The 17,194-nt window shown below is 53.2% G+C and overlaps 2 protein-coding genes across 5 annotated transcripts in view; both read right to left on the minus strand.

The window, feature by feature from the left end:
• Nucleotides 1-4,707: 4,707 nt before the first annotated feature.
• Nucleotides 4,708-6,350, minus strand: TMEM89 (transmembrane protein 89). Its single transcript, XM_060109978.1, has 2 exons — nt 5,717-6,350; nt 4,708-5,367 (listed from the first exon to the last, which is right to left on the minus strand). Exons 1-2 carry the CDS (start codon nt 6,008-6,010, stop codon nt 5,182-5,184), a joined length of 480 nt encoding a protein of 159 aa, XP_059965961.1. The 5' UTR covers nt 6,011-6,350; the 3' UTR covers nt 4,708-5,181.
• An 8-nt stretch (nt 6,351-6,358) lies between these two features.
• The window catches only part of LOC132497068 (cadherin EGF LAG seven-pass G-type receptor 3), a 40,086-nt gene continuing 29,250 nt past the window's right edge, over nt 6,359-17,194 (minus strand). For 2 of the 4 annotated variants that reach the window (XM_060109975.1, XM_060109974.1), the window contains exons 2-21: nt 16,402-16,560; nt 16,180-16,319; nt 15,829-15,939; nt 15,117-15,280; nt 14,755-14,919; nt 14,523-14,675; nt 14,132-14,214; nt 13,900-14,047; nt 13,514-13,627; nt 13,272-13,349; nt 12,843-12,938; nt 12,645-12,751; nt 12,407-12,476; nt 11,339-11,431; nt 11,149-11,253; nt 10,612-10,704; nt 9,623-9,802; nt 9,360-9,414; nt 8,968-9,104; nt 8,630-8,744 (exon numbers count right to left, since the gene is read on the minus strand). In XM_060109975.1, coding sequence (XP_059965958.1) covers nt 8,730-8,744; nt 8,968-9,104; nt 9,360-9,414; nt 9,623-9,802; nt 10,612-10,704; nt 11,149-11,253; nt 11,339-11,431; nt 12,407-12,476; nt 12,645-12,751; nt 12,843-12,938; nt 13,272-13,349; nt 13,514-13,627; nt 13,900-14,047; nt 14,132-14,214; nt 14,523-14,675; nt 14,755-14,919; nt 15,117-15,280; nt 15,829-15,939; nt 16,180-16,319; nt 16,402-16,560 — 2,266 coding nt within the window. In that variant the 3' untranslated portion in view covers nt 8,630-8,729. Of the gene's footprint in view, nt 8,256-8,629; nt 8,745-8,967; nt 9,105-9,359; nt 9,415-9,622; nt 9,803-10,611; nt 10,705-11,148; nt 11,254-11,338; nt 11,432-12,406; nt 12,477-12,644; nt 12,752-12,842; nt 12,939-13,271; nt 13,350-13,513; nt 13,628-13,899; nt 14,048-14,131; nt 14,215-14,522; nt 14,676-14,754; nt 14,920-15,116; nt 15,281-15,828; nt 15,940-16,179; nt 16,320-16,401; nt 16,561-17,194 lie in introns of those variants that run through there. The other 2 variants (XM_060109977.1, XM_060109976.1) reach the window with 2 other exon arrangements.

Raw genomic sequence — 17,194 nt, forward strand, 5'->3', positions numbered from 1 at the left:
AAGATACTGCATGCTGTGCAGCACGGCTGGAAAAAAAAAAAAGCTAAACTTGAACTCTTTACTTCTGCTGCCAAACCTGTTCCTCCCATAATTGTCTTCATCTCAGTAAATGACACTTCCATTAACCAAGTTGCTCAGGCTAAAAATCTAGGAGTCATCCTTGACTCTTCTCTCTCAAAATCCACACCCAATCTTTTAGCAAATCCAATAATTTCTAATCCAGTTACCTACCCCCCCTTTCCCCACCCCCACTGCTACCCTGGGGTGAGAAGGGAAGGACAATGAGACAACCAGGAAGTGTGATGTGGTAGATGCCCAGGGAAGGATATGTTTCAAGAGAGTGGTCAAAAAGGAAATGCTGCTAAAAGGTCAAGTACAAGCAGTGGTCATTGCAATGATTTGGCAAGAGTCTTTGATGACTCATTGATCTTCTGGAATTTACTTGGCCTATGGGGTGAGGTGAGACCAAAATACCCATTTTCCCCCTAAATTGCACACTGAATTTTGTAACAATTCTTGACCAGGCCTCATTTCTCTATCCATCTCTGAGACTCCCTTTATTCCCCCCAGAGAGTCTCAAAACTGTAAAAGCAGGTCCATGCGGGCTGCCTGAGAGGGCTCTGGCACTCACCTTACTCTCCTCACTCAATATTTGATATACACTTCAGTTTATTCTTATAGATTTTTTCTTTTTCTTTTAATTTTAGTTTTTAAATTGTGCTAACATATACATAACATTTAGCACCTTAACCATTATTACATCTTAACATTATACAGTTCGGTGGTATTAATTACATTCAAAATGTTGTGCAGGGAATTCCCTGGCAGTCCAGTGGTTAGGACTCAGCACTTTCACTGCTCGGGCCCGGGTTCGATCCCTGGCCAGGGAACTAAGATCCCGCAAGCCTCATAGGGCAGCCAAAAAAAAAAAAAAAGTTGTGCAACCATTATCAGTATCTAGTCTACTTTCAAAACTTTTTCCTCATCCCAAACAGAAATTCTATATCCATTAAGCAATCACTTGCCATTTCCCCCTTCCTCAAATCTCTGACAACTTCTGTTCTACTTTCTGTCTCTATGAACTTGACAGTTCTAGGTACCTCATATAACTGGGATCATAGAGTTTTGTTGTTAAAAAAAATAACAGGCCCAAAATAGAGTCACTTATGCTAAGCCCCATGCCACCAAACCAAGTCTTAATTTTAGTTGGGCTTTCCCAGAAATGGAATCTTAAACCAGTCAATCAGGAATCTCCTGATCAACACTATTTGATCAGGTCATCTGCCTGTTATACTGTGACATCCCCTAAAGGAAAGTAACTTTGCAATAACCAACCTGCTTTTTTTTGCCTACTATAGTATCCTTGTTCCCACTCCCTTTTGCCTATCAAAATCTTTTTTTTTTTTGCGGTACGTGGGCCTCTCACTGCTGTGGCCTCTCCCATTGCGGAGCACAGGCTCTGGACGCGCAGGCTCAGCAGCCATGGCTCACAGGCCTAGCCGCTCCACGGCATGTGGGATCCTCCCGGACCGGGGCACGAACCCGTGTTCCCTGCATCGGCAGGCAGACTCTCAACCACTGCACCACCAGGGAAGCCCAAAATCTTTCATTTTTGTTCAGCACCTTGGAGCTCTTTTCTACCTGCTAGATTGGATGTGCCTGATTTGAATCAATTTTTGCTCAAATAAACTTAAAATTTTTAAACATGCCTCAGTTTATCTTTCAACATTGGCCTTTTATCATTGGTTTATTTCACTTAGCATGATGTTTATCTATTTATCTGTTGGTGGACATGGGCTGTTCTTACCTTTTGGCTATTGTGAATAATGCTACAATGAACACTCACTGGCATACAAGCATCTGTTTGAGATGCTGCTTTCAATTATTTTGGTATTTACCTAGGAGGGGAATTGCTGGATCATACGGTAATTATATTTTTAGCTTTTTGAGGAACCACCAAGCAGTTTTCTGTAGTGGCTGTACCATTTTACATTCCTGCCAGCAATGCAAAAGTGTTCTAATTTCTCTACATTCTCACCAATATTTGTTATTCTCCAATAGCCATCCTAATGGGGTTGACATTATATCTCGTGGTTTTGATTTGTATTTCCATATGACTAGTGATGTTAAGCATCTTTTCATGTGGTTATTGGCCATTTGTATATCTTCTTTAGACAATGTCTATTCAAGTCCTTTGCCCATTTTTGAATGTTTGTTTTTTTGTTGTTGTTGAGTTGTAGGAATTCTTTAGGTATTCTGGATATTAGTCCCTCCTTAGATATATGATTTGCAAATATTTTCTCCCATTTTGTGAGCTGTCTTTTTACTCTCTTAATAGTGTTCTTTGATGCACAAATTTTTTATTTTGATGAAGTCCAATTTATCTATTTTTTCTTTTGTTACCTGTTCTTTTAATGTCATACTTAAGAAATCATTGCCGGGCTTCCCTGGTGGTGCAGTGGTTGAGAGTCCGCCTGCCGACGCAGGGGACACGGGTTCGTGCCCCGGTCTGGGAAGATCCCACATGCCGCGGAGCGGCTAGGCCCGTGAGCCATGGCCGTTGAGCCTGTGCGTCCGGAGCCTGTGCTCTGCAATGGGAGAGGCCACAACAGTGAGAGGCCCACATACCGCAAAAAAAAAAAAAAAAAAAAAGAAAGAAATCATTGCCTTCTCCAAAATTATGAAGATTTCCATCTATGTTTTCTTCTAAAAGTTTTATAGTTTTAACTTTTAAATTTAAATCTTTGATACTTTTAACTTAATTTTGTATATGATGTAAGGTAAGGGTCCAACTTCATTCTTTTGCATGTGGATATTGTTTTCTCAGCACCATTTTTTGAAAAGACTATCTTTTCCCCATTAAATGGTCTTTGCACTCTTGTTGAAAATCAACTGAATATATATGTGAAGGTTTATTTCTGGGCTTTCTATTCTATTTCATTGGTCTATATGTCTATTCTTATGCCAGCACCACACTGTTTTGATTACAGTGCCTTTGTAGTACATTTTGGAAATCAGAAAGTTTGAGTCCTCCAACTTTGTTCTTTTTCCAAGATTGTTTTGGCTATTCAGGGTCCCTTGAGATTCCATATAAATTTTAGGATGGGTTTTTCTATTTCTCTTATAAAACACCATTGGGATTTTCACTGGGATTAATTACACTGAATCTGTAGACCACTTTGGGTAGTATTGCCATTTTAACAATATTAAGTCCTCCAATCAAAGAATATGGAATGTCTTTCTATTTATTTCGGTCTTTTTAAATTTCTTTCAGCAATGTTTTTCAGCAAGAAGAAATCAGGTGGCACCTTCAGCACTTCACTTGGAAATTTTTTCTGCTAAACATTAAAGTTCATCATTTACAAGTTCTGCTTTCCATCCAAACACGGGTTATGATTCCACTAAGCTTCCCACAACTATTTAACAAAGATTCCTTTTACTCCTGGTTTCCAATAACATGTTCCTAATTTTCTTCTGAGCCCTCAATGGCAGCATTCTTAATGTCCAAATTTCTGCTAACAGTTGTTTGAAGGTAGTTTTGGCTTTTTCTATTATGCTCCCTGACATTCTTCCAGCCTTTGTTCACTGCCCAATTCCAAAGCAATTTCCACATTTTTAGGATTTGTTACAGCAGTACCTCTCACTCTTGATACCAATATTTAGTAGTTTTCTATTGCTGCCATAACAAATCACCACAGACTTAATGGCTTAGAACAAAACAAATTTATTATCTCACAGTTCTGTAGGCCCAAAATCCAACACGGATGTCATTGGGCTAAAATCAAGACATTAGCAGGGCTGTGTTCCTTTCTGGAGGCTCTAGGGGAGAATGTGTCCTTGGTCATTCAGGTTATTGGCAGAAGTTAGATCACAGTGGTTGAAGGACTGAGGTTTCTGCTTTCTTGCTGGCTATCACCCAAGGGTCATTCCCAGCTTCTAGAGGCCATCTGAATTCCTTGGATCTTTGGGTGGTGGAAGATCTCTTCCACCACCTTCAAAGCCAGCAGCAGAGTATTATTAGTACCTCTTACACTTTGAATCCGACCAACTCTCCTGCCCTCCTCTTCCACTTTTAAGGGCTCATGAAATTACACTGGGCCTACCAAAATAATCCAGAATCATCTTCCCATTTTAATGTCTTTAACTTAATTCCATCTGCAAAATCCTCTTTGCCATGTACTGTAAAATATTCACAGACTCCAAGGACATCTTGAGGGCCATTATCCTGCCTACCACAGACTCCCTAGGAGACACTAACTCCTGTCCCTTCCCAGCCTGCCCTCTCCTGTGCTCCAGAATTCCTTCTTTCCCCTGAAATCCTGACCATCTTATAGTTCATGGAACAGGTCAAGGTCTCCTTCCCCACCTGGCCCTTGTATGTGCTTATCCTTCTGACTGGAGCACTCTCCCCCTCCTCTCATCACCCAACTCACCCTTCAGATACCAGCAGTCAGCCCACACCTGCCCTACTCCAACTGGCTCAGCACAACTCTCTGCAGAGGAATTGAGTTTTTGAGTCTGCTTCATCACCACCTCTACCCTCCCCTATTTGTGAGTGGGTGAGGGAGGAGACTGTTCTGTTCATCAGCAGATCCTGATGCCTATGGTAGAAGGAAGGGAGGAAGCAGGTGAGGGCCCCCTTGAGGAGGTTCAGCCCTCATCCCACTTCCAGGGGCTTTAGAGCGAGGGCCACTTAGGTGCCAAAGCATGTTTGAGATGTCACAAAGATGAAGGCAGCCAGGGCCCTCCCTCTACCCCCAGCCCCAGCTCAGGCCCCACAGGCTCAACCAGGAGCTCTAGCTCCTGACTCAGCCAGGTGGTCACCTCTGGGCTGCCCTCTCTGGACCACCCACATCTGCCCTTTTGGCCAAGTCTTCTCCCACCACACTGGGGGCCCCTGAGGAGCCCCAGAGGAGCAATTGTATTTATGAGTGGGATCCCTAGAGAGGAGGGGGTCAGCTGGTGTGGGCAATGGAGCAGTGTGAGCCAGCCCGGGCCCCATCTGCCCAGCCATCAATGGGCACCGAGGCCTCGATGGGTGTGCTGGCTCTAAAAGTAGAAAAGGGGCACAGGGTCCAGACAGGCCTGGAGAGAATAAGACACACAGGCCTGAGCCTGGCCCAGAGCCTCAGGCCATCCCCACCCCAACAGGCCACCAGGCAAAGAGAGGAGTATGTTGGGTCACCCGCTCTGGGCAGGAGTCCCCTTTATTTGGGTTCGCTGCTGGGTGGCTAGACGCTGCAGATAGCCCTCAATATGGACCAGGAGGGCATCCAGCATATGCAGGACCCCAAGGACTAGAGTACGGTCTGAGATCGGGGCCCGTCGTTTCCAGGGTGCACAGGGGTTAGCCGTCACCTGCAGATGCTGAGGATAGGACCAAGAGGCAGGAGTGAGAACAGAGGAACAGGACAGAGGTGTGGTGGGAAGGGGGACTTAGGGTGATGGAGGATCGTGGAGGGTCTGTTGTGGCCTAGTATGGTCATGGGGCCCATGGAGGCTGGATGAGGAATAGGGATATTAAAGAGGGAGGACGGGGCAGGGTACTACCCATGGGAAATGGCCAGGGACTGTTGGGTGTGGACAGATGTAGGGGCCCTGGGGTGTGAGTGATGGGGGAGGGGCAGGGGGAGGGGCAGCAGGAGGCCCACAGGACATGAGTGGGAGGATGGGTAGAGAATTACGAGCTGTGGGGACAGAGCAGTGCCATGCTCACCTCACTCTTAGTGGCCTGTGAGCGCCGCCATTGCATCACCACATGGCTGAGCATCAGCACCATGGTAGTGGCAACGGTGACCCCAGCCACTGGGTAGATGCAGTTCACCCCCAGGCCCATCCAATGGCCAGAAGAACCCAGGCTGTCCTTGCAACCCTCCAGGCTGTTTGGCTGGCACCCCCAGGGCTGTAAGTCCAGCCCCACCTGGTACCACAGGGGCCGTGACCAGGTGTGGGCGCAGACAGGCATTGCTAGCAGAAGCAGCCATGGCAGGAAGGACTGTGTGTGCAGCATGGCTGCTGCAAGTACTAGGGGCCGGAACCTGGGCGCCTGGCAACGGGCAAACACCCCTCCCCCAGGGGCAGGTGAGGCAGTAGGTTCCAGCTGGGCCCATGGCTTTCAGGAGGGGTGGCCTGGCCAGAAAATATGGGGCGGGGTGGGATTCCAGGGCAGGGAGGAGGGCAGGCTTGGGGCCCAGCAATGAAAGAATGCCTCCTTCCCCCTCTCCCTCCTCATCATCTAACATACATCTAACATGCTCTCCACCAGTGGCAGCATCAACCACAGGCCAACCAAGCTAAGCACACAGAGCTGCTCCCTGCCCCCCCATGCCCAGACTCAGCCCCATGGTCCACATCGCAGCACAGTGAGCACTCAAAAATGTGGGCGCGCACTCTCTGAATAAAGCCTGAAGGCTCACCCTGGCCTGTGAGGTGCTCTATGCTCTGGTCTCCCCCGCTGCCTCCTGTAGGCCTCCCTGGTGTTCCTTGAACACGCCTGCAGTTCACTACACTAGGAGCACTGTCCTAGAAAGAGAACTCTCACAGCTGGATTTCAGCCCAAGTGTCACCTGCTCCCTGAGTCTCCCTCCCATGACCATCCCGGGTAACACAGTCCCTTCTCTTTCACGTGACCCTGTTTTATTTATTTATTTGGCCGCATTGTGGCATGTGGGATCTTAGTTCCCCGACCAGGGACTGAACCCGTGCGCCCTGCAATGGAAGCGCAGTCATAACCACTGGACTGCCAGGGAATTCCTGACCCTGTTTCATTTTCTTCAAAGCATTTCCAAGTACAGGTATACCCTGGAGATACTGTGCTTCGGTTCTAGACCACCACAATAAAGCGAGCTGCACAAATTTTTCAGTTTCCCGGTGCATATAAATGTTTACACTACACTGTAGTCTATTAAGGGTGCAGTAGCATTATGTCTAAAAAAAAGTACATACCTTAATTTAAAAAAACACTTTATTGCTAAAAATTGCTAACCATCATCTGAGCCTTCAGCAAGTCACAGTAGTAACATCAAAGATCACTGATCACAGATCCTAACAAATAATAATGAAAAAGTTTGAAATACTTTGAGAATTACCACAATGTGACAGCGACATGCAGTGAGCAAGTGATGTTGGAAAAATGGCACCAAAAGACTTGATTGACTCAGGGTTGCCATAAACTTTCAATTTGTAAAAAACACAGTACGGCGAAGTGCAATAAAACAAGGTCTGCCTGTATCTGCAAGTTCATGTTTGAGATTTACCTTCCACTCCAGTACATAGGTTCACTTAACCAGTATTTACCAAGCACTTGCTTGTGCCCAGTGCTGTTCCTGGTGCCTGGAGGCAGTGTGACAAAGGGCCCTGATTTCCTGGGCAAGGTTTTGGGGGTGGGGAAAGGACAGATGATTTGTGAACACAGAGCAGGGAACTGACACAGGCCAGGATAGAAACAGCCAGGCAAGGGGTGCCTCTGTGACTTGCAGGGCAGGGCAGCCTCTGTCCACTGGTCCAGCACAGAGCCCAGGACCTGGTCGGGACCTGCGAATGGCAGGCTCACTTGTTTTGGCAGGTGACGTGAGCCCAGCACTGTTGCAAGCTGTTTGTGGCATTTACTCATTTAATACTCATTGAGGAACCCATGAAGTGGGTACTATTACCATTTCTACTCTCCTGATGAGGATACTGAGGCCCAGAAAGGTTCGACCTCCCCACCCTGGCCCCCAGTCACTCAGTATCAGCTGCCCTGAAGGCCCATTGCTGCCCACTGGGCCACATGCCCAGATGTTGGTGTTTTATGGTAGAAATCAACACGTGGTTCTTGGCTGACAGTGACCTGCAAAGCCCAGGTGATCTAATTATACAAATAAGCATTTTTCCCAAGTAAATCAATCATGCACATTCTTTCCTTTCTTTTCTTTTCTTTTTTTTTTCTTTTGGCTGCACTGTGCTGCTTGTGGGATCTTAGTTCCCCAACCAGGGATCGATCGAACCCTCACCCTTGACAGTGAAAGCGTTGAGTCCTAACCACTAGACTGCCAGGGAATTCCCATATTCTTACTTCTCAGTGCAGACCGGCAACACCTGTGAATACCCTGTGCTTCCTTAGCTGGTTGCTCAGGTGTTCACACCACACCCTCCAGGGGCTGCCCAGTAGTGCCAGGCCTGCCCTGCACCTCATCAGGGGTCCCTGAGAACAGGTCATTCCTGAGAAGCAGCTCTGATTCCAACCATTTTACAGCCGAGGACACAGGTGTCGAGGGCTGCATGTGGCTGGGGAGGAACTTGGACCTGGGACGTGCCCCCCCGGGCCTAGCCCCGTAGCTCTCCCTCCTGCTCCACACTCCCCTTGCCTGACCCTGCCCTCCCCAAACTTTCCCCCCACTTCCAACCCCAATTCCCACTTTGGGGCATAAGAAGGGTCAGGAGCCAGGGCTGTGGACTATACCCTTGCCCCTGCCAAGCCCCCACCAAGCCACAGCAGAGCCTGGCATTGGGCAAACAAATCTTTATTCCTGAGGCTAAAAACATGCATGCTCCTCCAACTTGGCCAGTGCCTTATCCCAGGCCTAGAGCACTGAACGTGGAGTCCCAGGACCTCCATCCCTGAGTTATGTGCGTGCGTACGGAGGGGACTCCTGGGTGACATGTGGAGGCAGCCCAGGGGTAGGGGGTCCTCACGGGTAACTGGTCGCAACCTCCAGAGGTGGGCAGTCTCAGGCAGGGTGGCAGCACGGTCAGAGTTTGGTAACCTGGGCAGGGAGAGGAGGAGAGGCTCCTGTCAGTTTCCGAAGGACACGTACTACCCCCTCCCCCGGGAGCAGCTTCCTCTAAAGGCAGGAGGGGAAGGCAGTGGATCCACTGGGGGCAGAGCTAATCAGAGCCATCCAGGAAGGGTGGACTTCCTGGAAATGGGGTCAGGATGGGACAAACAGTAGATAAACAAAAACAGCTCAGCAACAGAGGTCAGCTCACCAAAACAGGGTTGACGGGGCTGGACCTCGGGTGTTGGAGTGCAAAGATGACAGCATCGTGGACAGAGGCAAAGAGATGCTGCTTGGTGATAGATGCATCGAAGAAGTGCCCCGCCTCAAGCTGCGTGACCACGGGAGCTGTAGGCAAGGAGTTGGTCTCCCCTGACCCGCAGAACCCTCAGGAACACCCAGGCACTGGCAGAATGTCACCCTGACCACCACCCCTGAGGCTTATGGCTAAACCCCAACTCTTGACCCTTGACCCCTCCCTCCCAGGACCCCTCTGACCTCCAGTTTCAGAGAAAGACTTTTTCCTTGTGCTGCCTGGCAGATTCCTTGGCCAGAATCCCCACCCCCTCCCCGGACGGCTCTTGCCGTGTCCACCCCACGCACAGTGGCAGGCGGCCATGTACACCTCCACCTCGATCTCCCGGAAGTCATGGAAAATCTGCAGCAGAAAAGGGGGCCAGACTCAGAGGGAGGCTCAGGGGCTCCGAAGGGGGACTTGGGCAGGCTGGGGGGGAAGGGAGTTCAGAGGGGGAGCTCAGAGGGTTGGGGGTTAGGCTCAGAGGGCTCTTGGAGTTAGTTATGGGGTCAGGGTTGAAGGGCCTCGTCCTCCCCCAAGGCCCTTCTTAGGGGTGCCCCCAGCCCCTTACATTCTTCAGGCTCTTGAGAGACACAGTGTCCACGAAGGAAAGGGAACTCAGGTCCAGGATGAGGCTGTGGAAATCTGGCTGAGGCAGGCCCAGGGTCTTCAGTGAGGACATGTCTGGGGCCTTGGCATCTTCTTGACCCCTGGCTGCTGTATCCTCTAGCTCAGTCCCTGCACTCACCTGCTGGGAAACCAGACACACTGCAAGGGCCGCCCACGGTGGGTGAAGGCAGGGAATATACACAGACGTGCAGAGACACACAGGATCAGACGTGTAAACGGTCACATATATGGGGCATGCAGTGGACACATGAGGATATGGAGACAGGGAGCCTGTAGGTAAAGACAGGAGGGAAACATGGGGACACACAGGGGAGGGTGCCCAGACTCCGGGAGCACACACAGACATGCATCTACTGCTCTGTTACCTCCTGGGCCCATACTTAATAGGGACACTTAAGAAGGAAGGGCATCAGAGACCACACCCCATCCTCAGTCAGCCAGAGTGACTGACTGAGGATGGGGACAAACCAAAAGAGACACATGGACACACGCGCACACACAGATATCCTGGCACCCTGCCTGAGTCATTTTTTGGGGGAGGGGGGTGCTGCACAGCATGTGAAACTTCCCTGACCAGGGATGGAACCCATGGCCCCTGCACTGGGAGCGTAGAGTCTTAACCACTGGCCTGCCAGGGAAGTCCTGCCTGAGACTCTAATTGAGATTCATGTCCCCTTTGATCCCAGATTTTTCCCACATGCCCAGTCCCTTCCCTCTGCCCATGAACACAGACTGCAGGGTCTTGTAGAATTCACAAATTCAAGGTCTTTGGCTAGGCCTCAGATTACAGACCAGAGAGCCACAAGCAGAATTCTATGGCGTATCACTAGAGGTCTCCCTGTAGAGCATCTGATCCATCACTCCACTCCACACACGGGCACTCTCATCCCTGCAGCTCATGGTTAGCCCCTCTCCCACCTCCAGCCTCACCGTGGCCTTGGAGCCCTCCACATCGTTGCTCTCGATGTCTGTGACACTGGTGTTGACATTGATGGAAATGGAAGTGCCCTTGGAGGTGGCAGCCTAGGCCAGGAAAGAGGGGGACCAGGAAAGAGGTGTCCCAGCTGTCATATGACAACCAGGCCAGGCAGGCCTGGTGTCGCCCCTGGCTTTGGGCAGGCAGGTGGACTAGCAGCTGAAGCTTGGGACCCAGGGCAGGGTCCTGGGACTTTTGTTCTCAGGGCTTGACGTGAGGCTTCTCAGGAGGTAAAGGACGGAGATTCAGTAACCCCACTGATCAGGTCAGTGGGATCAGAAGGCTGTGGGGGTTTGACCTACTTTGGGAAGAGGACTGTGATGGTTCACGCCACCATTGGCTTAGGAGGCAGGAGAAAAACAAAACTGCCCACAGAACCCTGACCTGCAGGGTCACTGGGGGCATCAGGGAGACAGGAGGAGGGATGAAGAATGAGGGTGAGAAGCCAGGAGGCTGGGAGAAAGGCCGGGTGGGGTCAGAAGGGCCCCTGCCTGTTTCGGGAGCTTATTCTCTTTCTGAAGTCGCTTCAGCTTTAGCTCCTGCTTCCTGAGCAGTTTCTTCTTCTGGGAGATGAGGTGGTCCACGTTCACACCGCACTAGAGCAAAGGGCAGGGCAGGGGATGTGGACACTGGGGAGGTGAGAGACCCTCTGCCCCTCCCCCTGTGGGCCCCAGGCCTCACCCTCTGCTTCAGCGTGTCACTGTAGAGCTCAGCGTTGGCAAAGTACATGGTGGCCGAGGAGCGGAAGACCTTCACGCCCGGGACCTCCCTGGCCTGGGGATGGGTCAGGTTGGGGGTGGCTGAGCCCTCGTCTCTCCTAGCTGCATCTTGCTCTCTTTCTTTCCTCCCCTGTGTACCCCGGTACCTGACATCATCAACCCTCTGCTTCCCAGCTAACAGAGGCCCGGCCTGCAGCCCATGCCCTCCCAGGAGCTGGTGGGGTCATCCTGACCCCTCAGCTGGGCCTGTCAGAGCTGCTGCTTCTTCCTCCAGGGCATCCTGAACCTCTCCCACCCCATCTCCCCTGTCCTTCTGCCAATACCCAGGCCAGGTTTCAATGGCTCTTAGCTTCCGCTTGGGTCTCCAACCCCAGCACTGGGGTCTGTTTTCTGTATGTGGACAGAGAGACCCTCCTCAACTGCCAGCCCAGCCAAGCCTTCCCCGGCTCCCACCCCGCTCAGGACACTCCAGGTCTCTGCTCGGCCTCTGGGCCTGAACGATGTCCCTGTGCCACCCCCCACCTTCCTTTCCATCCAGCTGAGCTTCTCCCCTCATGTCCTTCCCTCACTCTGCCTCATCATACTATGCTCAGCCTTCAAGGCTCCACCAGGGAAAATGAGCTTGTTTTATTCCAGAGCCCCCACTTTTGTTCCCAGGGCTTGACGTGAGACTTCTCAGGAGGTAAAGGACGGGGATTCAGTAACCCCACTGATCGGGTCAGCAAACAGCCTCCCCTAGTCCTGTGCCCCAGATCCTGCCCCTCCACATTCCTGACCCAGGGCTACTCTGCAGGATGGGGCTTGTACTCCTGCCTCTAAGACAGACTCCTCCCCCAGGCCCTAAGGCCCATACTCGGAGTATGGGGGTCAGAGACCCAAATTCCTCCCTTGAAATTCCAAGGGCCAAAGCACCCTTAGCGCCCCACCCCCGTGTCCTTGCCAAGTACGCAAGGACCCGATAAGGGACGGCCCCGTCTGCCTCTGTCCTACCCCATCCACGCCATCCTCTGGCTTAGCCCCTGCCACTCACTTCTGAGTACTCTGCCACGTCTCTGTAAATATCTGTGTCTGGCACCTGCCCCAGGACAGAGTAGTGGGGCCTGTGAAAGAGAGAGTGTGAGAAGAGGGGGGCATTAGGAGAGGGGGCAATGAGGGGGTTCTAAGGAGCCTTGGGTCACCCCCCAAGATGTGGGAAAGCTGGGGGAAACCAGCATGGACCTCACTCCCTCACCAGCTGGAATGAGGGGGGAACCAAAGGGGTGACTCACAGCTGTGTGCGGACCACCACGAGCAGCAGGGAGAAGACTACCGCAACTGCCAGGCCAAGGTCCAGGTTCAGCAGGATGGTGGCCACAAAGGTCACCAGCCAGATGAGCTAAAAACAGAAGGGTAGTAGTCAACAGGGTCTAGAAGGTTCACTGGGGCTGAAGGCCCTGACCCCACCCCTGGGCTCCCAGGCCTCTCACCAGATCCACTCGATTTGCCTTCCAGAGGGAGCGTATGTCGGTGAACTGCATCAACATGCCCCTCAGGTTCACGATGATGGCAGCAGCCAGGACTGCCTGGGGGAGGGGGAGGGTCACCAGGAGCTACGGAGAGGTGCGGGATGCTGACAACCCTGACCACCCGGCATGAGCCAGACTGTCCTCAAGCACCTGGGTATGACCCCGAATGACACTAACCACCTCCTGCCCCCGAACCTAACAACTTGGGTCTGACTCTCAAAGGTTCTTAACCCTGACTGTCGACTCCAAATCTCAACCCAGAGATCTCAAGCTTGAAAAACAGGGCATGATCCTGTATCCCTCCCCCTCACCCAGGCCCTGACTGACTGATCTGAGTCCCTGGCCTGGCCAAGGCCCTCAAGCCTGGCTGGGTGCGGGATGGCGGCTCACCTTGGGCAGGTCTTGGAAGAGTTCTCCAAGTTTGACGATGATAATGAGGATGAAGAGGGAGGAGATGGCTCCAGCCAGCTGTACAGTGGGAGTGAGCGGGCAGATGAGTGGGCTGGAGTGTAGGGGAGAAGAAGGCGAGAGCAGGGGGAAAGGGGGGGTGGGGGGGGGAAGCCGGGGATAGGACCACCCAGGCAAAGCAGTGTGCGTGTAGATGCACACCCAAGCCCACACCTGCAGCCCACCTGTGTGTTGCCCCCGGTGCTCTCCTGTATCAGGCTCCGAGACATAGAGCAGCTCACAGGGAAGCACTGAAAGATGCCCCCGATGAGGTTACTGAGGCCAAGTGCCAGCAGCTCCTGATAGGGATAGTGCAAGTGTGAGGACACATCACTAGCAGTGCGTGGTCACTGTGTCCAGGCCTATGCATCCCCAACCTCCATCCGCACTCAGTAGCCCCCAAAAACTTGGCCACTGTCCCATGTGTCCTGCTCTCCCACCCTCAGTCCCCCATGTGGCCCCAGCACATCTGTTTGCTGTTTCCCTGTCTCCCACCTGATACTCCAACCCCCCAGGCCCTGGGGTCTCTGTACACCTGCCCTCTCCGTGTCCCACATCCCATTCCCCAGACCTGGTTGCTGTCCACCCGGTAGCCATGCCTCAGGGCGAAGATCTTCCCCAGCGAGATGGCAATGGCGAACCCAACCACAGCGATGGCAAAGGCATTTCCCACAAGCCTTGCGAACAGCTGGGGGCTGGGGGCCACTGGGGGCACCAGCCTGTGAGGGGCATCTGTGAGGTCAAAGGAACGTTGTGGCCCTGGCCACCCAACCCTCCCTGACCTGACAGGGGCCAGAGCTCACCCTGCAGGGATTTTGCCCACGACATCCACCCCAAATCTGTGCTGCAGTCCCACACCGTAGGAGATGCCTGTGGCCCCGATGAGCTGCGGGAGAGGACAGAGTCAGGGGAGGTAGGTGCTGGCACCACTGTTGAGGGGGATGGAGAAATCACTTTGGGCGTAAAGAGAGAGGCCTGGAGCAAAACCTTCAGAGGGGTGGGCAGAAGTCAGCGATAGGGTAAGAGATGGACACCACCATTTTGGGGAAAGAGAGATGCTGTCAGGGACTGTCGGCTGTGGTCCCCCCAGTCCTCAGTGCCCACGCCAACTAGTCTTTAACTATCTGGGGGACGCCCACACGGCAGGGACTCCTCACTTGCCCTTCCCCCTGCCCCCCCCACCAGAATTCGAACCATGAGCAGCTCCCCGGGGAGCGGCATGGGCAGTTGTCGCCGCAGCTTGTCATTCAACAGCTTCACCAGCACGAGAAACACCCCTGCCACAACTGCAGTGACCATGGTGCCGACCACGGTCTGGGGCAGCTTCCAGCAGACCTCCAGTACTGTCTGAGGGGAGGTGGGGGGTCACAGCCAGCACTCAAGGTCCTGGGCCCACCCACCCTTCCCTCCTTCCACCCTCACTCACATAGATGAGGGACAGTGGCCCAGAGCGGCTGCTCAGATGGAGGCCAAACACATACTTGAGCTGCGAGACGAAGACCTGCACAGACGCGGCTGTGGTATAGGCTCGGACCAGAGGCTCTGACAGATAGGTGACCACGAAGCCAAAATGGACCAGGCCCAGCCCCACCTGTGGGGTGCACAGGGCAGTCAGGGAAGGAGAGGGTCCTAGGGGTGGCTGGGGCAGAGCCCAGGGCAGGTGGGAGCAGAGGGGGATGACTGATGAGGAGGAGGAAGATGGTGATGGCCAGACACTCAGGGGACCTGGCAAATGGGGTGAGGGGTGGGTCTGGCAGTCAGGGGCCTGTACTCCTGACTGCTCCGCACCTGGAAGAGGCCAACAAGGACACTGAGTGTGGAGGCCAGCTGCACCCGATCAGCATCTCTGGCCGCCACATCAACAGTGGAGTTTGAGGCCTGCAGGTAGGCTTCATCCGGAGCCAGTGATTCTGTCACACTGCCCACCATCACGGACATGACAGCAAAGGTGCCTGCAGGGGCAGATCAGGGTGGTCTGAAGGGGAGGGGGCACTGCCCTGCCCTGGAGTCCTGGTCTTAAGGGAGAGGCCAGGAGACACCCAGCTCTAGACCAATATCCTCAGACGTGTTGTGCAAATAGACGCAGCGCTGGCAGTCAGGTATGAACTCTAAGTTCAAAGGCTCTTGAGTGTGGCTAGAAATGTTGGCCCTGCATCATCTACCTTGTCCCACCTGTGTCCACTGGCTCAGGACCACTCCCCCTGTGAAAAGTGGAATGGGGAAGGGGGCATGGCCTGCCTCAGGCTCTCAGGTCTGTGCCAAGTCTGGGCCCCTTGAGTTGCTTCACCCACCCGTATCCTCCTGGGCCAGGGCCTCTAGGTAACCTGAATCTGTCTCCATGGTCAGAGGCCCTGTCCTGCCTGGAATGACTCTTGGGCCAGTCTCCCACTGGCCTGGCATCAATGCCTCCCTCCCTGTTCCCTGCGTTTCCTTGCCCTGCTCAGCCCTCCCTCACCCTGTCCTCCGTGGGGAATGTGGGCATCCTCCTGGCTCCACTCACCCACGGAGATGTGCCGGGAAGTGCCGAACAGGAAATAGATAAAGACAGGATAGAAGGAGCTGTAGAGGCCAAACACAGGGGGCAGTCCAGCCAGGAGGGCATAGGCCAGGCCTGGAGGTGGAATGGTAGCAATGTAGACTTGGAGGCCAGGGTCTTGAAAGGATGAGGAAATCCCAGCCCTGGGTCATGGGCCATAGTTCCAGGGGCAGGGGTCATGCTTCTGGCTTTTAGCAGAGGGGTTGGGGGAGGCAGGGGCAGGCAGTGGTTCACAGATTACAGGCCGGGGCCTTGCAGGGTCGGGGTCATCATCCAAGGGTTTTGGGTACAGTCTCCAGGTCAAGGGTGGCTCACCCTGTGGTAGCTGCATAATGGCCACACTCAGGCCAGACAACAAGTCACCCAGAAGCCAGTCACGCACAGGATACTGGGGTAGCCAGGCCAAAACTGGGAAGTACTGGAACAGAAGGGCTCGGGCCCGAGCATGGGAGCACCTGGGGACACAAGGGTAGGTATCACAGACAGGGGCTACCTGAGTCCTGCCAGTGCCCCCAGTCCCTCCCACCTCAGCCTTACCGAAACCAGCTTCGCCACTGGAGGGTCCCAGTTGCTGAGCTCCGGCTCCCCAGCTCCTCCAGCTGTTCTTGGTTCAGCAGTGGCCGCTCCACATGGTAATCTCGCCTCCTCAGCTCCATTGCCTGCGTTGTGGACAGCAGTGCCTGTGTGTCCCTCTGTCTGGGTGGTGAGGCCAGAGACACAGTGTGGGCACTCCTGGCCCAACCTCCCCTAGACCTCCACCTGGGACCACAGAGTCACCCACCTGACTTTTCTAGGTCCCAAGATCTAGGTAGGTCCAGCCACCCAGCTGGCTCCTGCAGGCCCTATGCCCAGGCCCAGGCAGGGGCGGGACCTGAACTTTGGCTGGTGGAAGACTCTTGCTGGGCCAAAGTCTCCCACAAAGAGGCAGCAGGATGAACACAAGCCACACTTCAGTCCAGCCCTGAGTGTTCACCAATCTAGGTTCCAGGCTGACTGTCCCTTCCAGACCCCTCCCCCCAGCCCCAACTCTTCTCCAGCTAATCCCAGTCCAGTCCGAGTCCTTATCCAGCTGCCCCACGAGCCCAGTGCATGCTGTCGGAGAGCACACGCAAGGAAGGAATCCAGCAAACCAGGCAAGTCTCTCTTCATATGAGAAGGCTCTATGAGAAGGAAAATGTTGGGGCTAAGATTGCCCCCGGGCCTCCAGCCACAGGGTCCAGGTTGTAGACCTGGACAAGCTCAGGCCTAATCTGGGAAAGTCAGGGAATGGCTCTCGCTGGGAGGGAGAATTTTCCCCCTGGAAAGAGAAGCCCCCATTTCAAGGGGGGAC

Source organism: Mesoplodon densirostris, chromosome 10 (assembly GCF_025265405.1).
Source record: "Mesoplodon densirostris isolate mMesDen1 chromosome 10, mMesDen1 primary haplotype, whole genome shotgun sequence".
In the NCBI taxonomy this organism is placed as follows: Eukaryota; Metazoa; Chordata; class Mammalia; order Artiodactyla; family Ziphiidae; genus Mesoplodon; species Mesoplodon densirostris.

Bases quoted from the DNA above. Each gene is read 5' to 3' on its own strand.
- TMEM89 (XM_060109978.1), bottom strand. From the start codon at position 6,010: ATGCTGCACACACAGTCCTTCCTGCCATGGCTGCTTCTGCTAGCAATG. The intron at 5,368-5,716 runs GTGAGCATGGCA...TCCTATCCTCAG, and splicing joins CACAGGCCACTAAGAGTGAG to CATCTGCAGGTGACGGCTAA.